The sequence below is a fragment of the Pollachius pollachius genome (assembly GCF_949987615.1).
Source record: "Pollachius pollachius genome assembly, chromosome: 5".
NCBI lineage: Eukaryota > Metazoa > Chordata > Actinopteri > Gadiformes > Gadidae > Pollachius > Pollachius pollachius.
In genome coordinates this window covers 24453770-24461312 of record NC_136938.1, presented here as the reverse complement: position 1 = coordinate 24461312, position 7543 = coordinate 24453770, and the positions used below count along the sequence as shown (strand labels likewise).

General features: G+C 44.5%; 1 protein-coding gene across 1 annotated transcript; it reads right to left on the bottom strand.

Annotated features, from left to right (window-relative positions):
• Window positions 1-1364: 1364 nt before the first annotated feature.
• Window positions 1365-6267, bottom strand: psmd14 (proteasome 26S subunit, non-ATPase 14). The gene is made up of 11 exons (XM_079736624.1): window positions 6172-6267; window positions 5511-5565; window positions 5131-5202; window positions 4650-4769; window positions 4184-4254; window positions 3617-3767; window positions 2899-3006; window positions 2482-2556; window positions 2237-2362; window positions 1754-1816; window positions 1365-1539 (listed from the first exon to the last, which is right to left on the bottom strand). Exons 2-11 carry the CDS (start codon window positions 5556-5558, stop codon window positions 1441-1443), a joined length of 933 nt encoding a protein of 310 aa, XP_079592750.1. The 5' UTR covers window positions 5559-5565; window positions 6172-6267; the 3' UTR covers window positions 1365-1440.
• Between the last annotated feature and the right edge of the window lie 1276 nt (window positions 6268-7543).

The following is a 7543-nucleotide window of genomic DNA, read 5'->3' as shown; positions in this document are numbered from 1 at the left end:
TCAGAGGTCAAACTGGGTGAGGCTGACCATCTTCTGCAGACATGAACACCATCTGGCCATATTTGGTCGGGGTTTAGGGATGTTGGAGTTTGAATCCAAACCCTCTGTGCACTGTTGTGTCAGAGTAATAATGTTTTGAAATACAATAATAGAGGTTTTGCATTGGAAGACGATTATTGCAATGAAACATGCAATACATTTCTGCATTCACTGTATATGTTATTGCTAACAGGATTGCATCACAAGATAATAGGCGTGCACCACTCTCCTGTCTGTGAGACCATCTGCTGAATAATTATGTAAGCGATAAACTGAATTTGAGGGGTCCTCCGTCTGTGCTTTTGATTAAACAAAACGAGCAGTGTGTTTAAGGTCACTGCATGATTCACCCATCCCCATGTGTGTTCCATTAACAAGGAACCAAGGAGTGTTTTCACATTTGAAGGGAACGTTTACAATAATATGAGTACTCTTCCAGTAATGACATTATTTTAGAGCCTCGAAAAAGGTTTCCACTGAAGATACTCATTCGTTTGCAATTTTGTACTAAATCTTCACTGCACGTAAGCAACTGAATTGGTTGGGGGCCCAGCTACGCTCTTATGAAATGAATACGAACTGCAGCACCTAGTGGTCTTAAGGGTTATGACACCCATCCAACTACATATCATTTGACAAATAAAATTAACGGTGTGTGTTATTAAGGGCAGCATTATTGAAGGGACGGATTATGATTACACACTATAAGTTGTTTGCATTAAGAGTTGGATCATTATGAAATGAATCATGAACTGAAAAGAAATTTCAAGCATTGACAAGCCTGTGGGCGCATAGACCAAAAGCACAGCAGACTAACGATTAATATCTAAAGTCTGATGGCAGGAAGGCTCAGACCTGGATGAACATGGGGTTTCACTTCATTTCACTTATTTGTTTATAAGCGTGTAATTGGCTTACAGTGAACACAAACTCGGCCAGCAGTAGTGCACTGTTAAAGTGTCTGTAAAAGTGTAAAGTTTTCAAATGAACCCTGTAAAGACTGGCCACTGCATAGATACAGGTTCAATTCCCCTTTGGAAAGTTTCATCCACTCTAGGTATTGAGTCTCTTTATGGTAGAATATCTCCTTCACAAAACAGGAAACCAGGCGTGACTCTGCCCTGTTCAGTTCCTTGCCCAGGCTCAGTGCGGTCTCCCCCAAGAGGTTCTGCTGTTACACTGTAGCTGGATCCTGGTTTAGTAGACTGCTGATGGGCACTTTTGTAATCTTCCCATTAAAACGTATGCAAATTTTATAAACCTGAAAATCGGACTTGGACTGGTACACCGACGAGGCAAAAACCCAATAAGGACAGAAGTCAGACTCCCATACACACATTTATTCTATATAAAAGAAAAGCAGAGCATAGCGATATTAACAGTTGAGAAAAGGCAGGGCGGTCACTGGAACACCACGGTGTCCAACATGGCCGCCAGGCACTGGACGATGTTGGAGGTCATCAGTACATCCACATGCTCCTCCAGATGTCTCTTGGGGTCCTGACAGGATGATGGGGGGGGAACAGGTCATTAGATCCAAAGATATTGTGATCTGCTTGCTTTGTTGCTTGTGTCAAAGTGAGCACGGAATCGGACGGAATCCAATGAGATCGTTAGAATAGTCCATGTAGTTGCAGTCAGACAGGTACAGGGAAACACTCCCACCCACTCCTGCTTACATTATGAACGCATCGGACGTTATGAGCAGACTCACCTGTTTGCCAACGTTCTTGATGGCCAGCTGTTCCGGGGTCATCTTGTCCTCCTCCTCCACAGCCTGTGAGGTAAAGGGTTAACATTAACACAAGCTCTTGAATCACCTCCCCTTCTCACCATCTCCTCGCGGTCGGCATGGGATGATTCCGAGGTACGGGTGGCACGTTAGAGTATAGCATTCATCTTCCCTCTCCCATACAAAGCGGTTATCTTGGCTTTTAAGGGTTTCTTCACAGTGACTTTAAAGGTCTACCCAGGATGTGGTTAAATGCATTGGCTACGCAGATAAACCCCATTGGGGAAAACCATAGCTTTAGAATGTTCCAAAACCAGGGCTCTAAGCATACTTATTTCCAGAATGCTATGCACCCGAGTCTTAAAGGTTAGTGGCCCGCAAAGACATTAGAAGACACACAGACTGGCATGTTCTTGAACAAATGGCTTTTTGCTGATCACAAAAAAGAAAAAGAAAAAAACTTACCTTGTTGTAGTTCTTTGCCAGCTCCAGCATCTCCTTGACAATGTTCTCGTTGAGCTTGCAGTGCTCACTGTAGTCCGTCAGGGTCAGACCCTCCATCCAGCTCTTCTTGTGCAGGTTCAACAGCATCTAAACGCCAGAGACACAGAGGTTGAGTCATGTGACAGTCGCGTCCAATGAGACAGCACCACGTAGCATCATGTGACCACTGCGTCCTATCAGAGGCTGGCGTCGTGTGGGATGCTGACCTTCTGCTCCAGCTCGTTCTTCCTGTAGTTGATGGTGATGGAGTAGTAATGTCTGTTCAGTCCGTGGATAAGAGCCTGGGAACGGAGAGAGAGGAAGTCAGAGAGTTACCTCAACAACAATAAAGGATTATGCACCTTCACAGCTTATTTTCCCGATTTCAAGTCCTAGGTATTAAAATCCTACCAGAGAAATCTGGATTATTTATTGATTAGCTGTGGGAAATTTGGTGTTGCAGCAAAAAACTCCAGGATAGTAATAGGAATGAAAAAATAAAGTATTGATAGTACTACAACTCTAAAAAGTGATGTAAATGTAGATAGACCAGTTGGGCTAGACATGATATTCCATTAGCCATTAGATCCAAAGTCATCTGATCATACTCAACATCTCGATCCGGCGACGTCGGGACAGCTCACCTGGATGGAGGGTTTGTTGAGGTGACCCAGGTTGGATGTGGTCTGTCGCGGTTCATGACCCAGAACCATCATGTTGGCGTTGATCAACCTGAAGGCGTCAATCACCACCTGGAGGGATCACATCAAACCCAGTCACTTTTACTGGGTGACACCTGCTGATTAGCACTGAGCAATATCGACTACGCCAATCACAACCTTTTTTAAACTGTACTTCTTGTCCCTAGTTCAGTTTTTTTTTAGTTCAATTTATTCACTGCTCAAAGACTACACTTGAACAACAATCAATAGCAATCTGAAGTCGTTATCTACTTCTACTCAACTGTTCGAAATATATTGAACACATAGGAATAACGTTAAATCCCTTCATCTCTAATGTGATCAATATTTTCTATAAGAGACGGAAAGAATAATAGAGAACAGACAGAGCGAGAGGACAGACAGAGTGATAGAGGACAGAGAGATTGAGGACAGAGACTAAGGAAAGAGAGATTGAGGACAGAGAGATTGAGGACAGAGAGATTGAGGACAGAGAGATTGAGGACAGAGAGTTTGAGGACAGAGTGATCAAGGCCAGACAGAGTGATAGAGGACAGACCGATTGATAGAGGACAGACAGAGTGATAAGATGACAGACAGAGAGTGATAGACTGACAATGACAGATGACAGAAAGCAAGACATACAGAGACGGCATGAGAGACAAGACAGATGGAGACCTACCTTTCCCTTGACACTCTGGATTGGGTCGACCACCACAGCGACAGCCCGCTCCGACAGCGCCTCGAAGCTCTGCTGGGTGTTGATGTCCACGCCAGACAGCCAGCAGCCGAACCCGGGGTGACTGTGGTACCAGCCGACCACCATCTCAGGCCTGTCCACACACACACAGCGACCAGCCAGGGTTAGGACAGTGCCAACCCCACAGCATGGTTGTTTAAATCACCATGCAGTTTAAGATATTTTCCATTGTTTTGACGTGTGTTGTTAATAGTTGAAGCACTTATACAAATATTAAGTGTGAGTGTTTACAGAGATAACAAGCATTCTGTGACTGGAAAAGGTCAACAGGTGCCCTAACCCCATTGACACGAACTATACTCATCATAATAAAACCCTTCATACGTAAACAATACCATTCACCTCAATCCAAGAAACGTCCAGATTGGCTAATCTCTGGTTGTTCTAGTAGTCAATCCTCGATCTATCCTAACCAACGAGGCACATAGGCCGCCTACACACATGCACAGACACACCCTGACTACGAGAAGCTCAGGTCGTCAACATCACCTGCCGGTCTGCTTCAGCATATCCAACATCTTGGCCTGGAAGACGGGGTCCACGGCCTCAACACTCACACCCTGTCACAGAGAGTAGCAGCATTTCAGTTGATTATAGTCACACACCACAACACAGCAACAAAGTCCACATCCTGTCACACAGAGGATGGGATTTATCACCACGAGACACAGCAGGAAGGTAGCAAACTACTACAACTCATAAGGAGAATGCAGAAGGCATTTTCCAACTCAGATATTTAGTTATATGGCAGTATAAACGTACATTCTCCCTATAAGTTTATTTTGAGAATTCATTTTCATAATTAATAATTCATTTGTATGCAATTATGTCTAGTAGTTAAAGGTAAAAGTTATTTAAATAAAGTATTCAAGTATTTTTTAAGACGATATGAAACGTAAAAACTAAAAGCCCCTGATGGTCACGTAGAAGAACAGAGCAATAGTCGGGTGCGTACCGTCCCTGACTGGGGCATGGCGAACACGTCAATCACTCGTACTGTGTAGTCATCCACAAACTCGCCCAGCATCAGACCCATCACCTCCATGGGTACCCCGGCACGACCGTGTTTCAGCATCTAGTGGACCCCAGGGGACAGGAGGCGCCGTGAGAAAAAGAACCCCAACAACTCTGCACCCAGGGAGGCATTACAGGCGGGATAGCATTCTCAACACAGATAGGCTGAGGGGCTTGTGCCCCAGTCTATCAGGATGCTTATTGAGGACGTTACAGAGGGCCTGCCTCCCCTACACCATCGCTATAGAAAATAGGCCCACTGCAGCACATACTTCATGAATATCAACATAGACCAGATGTTCCTCCTCATTACTTTCTTCTCCTATACTCGTATAGACAACGTGTACATCTGGTAGACGTTGTCACGGATAATCGCATGCAACTTAAATAATTGATTCTGCGAGGACGGGGCTGCTTCCCACCTTGAGCAGTGCCAACGAGGAGATGTACACCTGTTCTGCCGTGTCGACCGCCGGAGCGTCTGTTGGGGGACCCTAGAGTGGCCAATCAGGAAAAGAAAGCAGTTCAGTGAAAGTAGTTTCAGTGAAAGTATTGATTTTGCTTAAACAATCACAAATTACATCAATGATTCAAACAACTAAATAGTGGCTTCAGGGAAGGGTTAGGGTGCTTGACTCAATCTTCCTCTGTCAATCCTTGAGCAGTATGCACAGAACAAAAACGCTATGAAAAGTTCTGAGCACAATTATATATACTTAAAAGTGAACTCATTCTCTGATGGTGGCTCAAAGAAAGCTGAACACCACCGCAGTAAGCCCCTTTCAGAGCGCCCCAGACCCACCTGTCCGAGCCCTGGCATCCCTCCTCCGAGCCTCAGCAGCCGGTCCATGTCGGATCTGGAGGAAAAAGAGATAAAGAAAACTTGGCTTTTAAAATTCTTCACCTCAGCTTATATGGAGCTAGCAGTCAGGTAGTGGATAGGACTCGGGAGTCCCATTTAAGTGGTTGTGTGTCCGTACCACCCCCCCCTTGTCCGCAGTCCTTAAGCAAGATGTCAGAACCCAAACAGGACATAAAGGACAGGTAAATGAAAACCCTGAAAGTGGCTTTGGCTAAAATAGTCTCTAAGACGACCAAAACAACTCATACAACCGGATGACTGGGCATCAGGCGGCTAACTAAGCGCTGAACAATCTAAACCAAACATTCAACCAGTATCTCTACCAGAGCCCCCACCATCTCTACCAGAGTCTACGGTGGGATCTGCGTGCTACCCGACGGGGTAATTTACATTTGATTAAAGCGTAGAGATGCTCATGAGGACATGTCTCACAGGAGAGGGGCTCCTGCTCGCATGCTAGCCCTGACATTAGCCGGCTAGGCTAGGTAAAAGAAGATAACACAACAGAAAGAAACAACACGTTACTGACACATTATCGACTTCTTTCGTTGTATTCCCGTTACGCTACAATTTCATGCGTGTTAACACGATCTAAACCTACCTGTGGATGTTCGGAGAGGGTGATATGAATCGTTTTAATTTAGGAGGAATCCAGTGAGATGTAAAAGGCTAACGCAATGAATCAGCCCGAATCCTGTACCGCTGAAGAAGAGGCGCGGGGAGATGACGTGAAATTCCCTCGTCGGAAGCTCTGGCACCGGTCGGGCACTAACACGTTAACACCACAAGGGGGCGCCGCGTCCACGTTTATCACACTGTTATTGTATAACTAGGAGGGATTTTCCCCTCTGGATAAGAAGCAATGGCACGATATATTATTAGATACGATATAGATAGACAGGTAGGCAGATAGATGGACCGATGGACAGATGGATAGATAGATGGATAGTTAGATATATGGATAGATAGATAGATAGAGAGAGAGAGAGAGAGAGAGAGAGAGAGAGAGAGAGAGAGATAGATAGATAGATAGATAGATAGATAGATAGATAGATAGATAGATAGATAGATAGATAGATAGATAGATAGATAGATAGATAGATAGATAGATAGATAGATAGATAGGACGGTTGATGAACGATTGGATGGATAGATGGAGGTGATTTGTGTGTGTGTGTGTGTGTGTGTGTGTGTGTGTGTGTGTGTGTGTGTGTGTGTGTGTGTGTGTGTGTGTGTGTGTGTGTGTGTGTGTGTGTGTGTGTGTGTGTTTGAGAGAGAGAGAGTGTGCGTGTGCCTGCGTTAATTTGCGTGAGAATTTAATGACCCAATGCAAAGTCCATGCAAAGTCCAGGAGTGTCTCTGGAATTATTCTCCGTGTATGCAGTCGATTAGTCCTTTCCACGGATCAAATGCTACTTCTCACTTTCCGGAGGGCATTAAGGCGCAGCTTTGTAACATGACGCCTCTGTGAGTCTGAAACCATAAACCTTCCAGCGGACAGAATCAGGAAGAGAAATGTGACGCTTTAAGCGGGCGTCCGGGGCCCGCATATTGTTTAGATTTGGATTTGCCTTCACTTTAGAAAAGCTCCGGAGGGCTCCGTAGTGAAACGGGCTTGAATGGATCCACTTTAGATGTGAATGAGAGCACCATTACAAATGGCACTGGTTCTTCGGTCACGTATGGTACACCATTGCATACTGCTAAAGATATGCTCTGTGGTATGCGTTTCCAAAGCTCAGCAAGAGAGGAATACATTTTTTTAATCTGTTCGTTCATATCATGGTACGACAAATATCCATAATAATGATACTATTATTTACCTTATTACCTGGCAATAAGGCATTGACTCACTTCCAAAAATTGTTTAAAAGTTGTTTTAATGAGATGGTGTCGTTGGTTTATTTATATTACAAATAGACATGGATCCAACTAAACCCCCCTTCAACCAGAAAATCAATATTGCATTAGGA

What these genes read in the sequence shown, in the direction of transcription:
- psmd14 (XM_079736624.1), bottom strand. Translation starts at nt 5,558, where the DNA reads ATGGACCGGCTGCTGAGGCTCGGAGGAGGGATGCCAGGGCTCGGACAG. An exon ending in ATGCTGAAGCAGACCGGCAG is followed by an intron (nt 3,768 to 4,183) that starts GTGATGTTGACG and finishes GTGTGTGGACAG; the next exon opens with GCCTGAGATGGTGGTCGGCT. An exon ending in TCAAGAACGTTGGCAAACAG is followed by an intron (nt 1,540 to 1,753) that starts GTGAGTCTGCTC and finishes TCATCCTGTCAG; the next exon opens with GACCCCAAGAGACATCTGGA.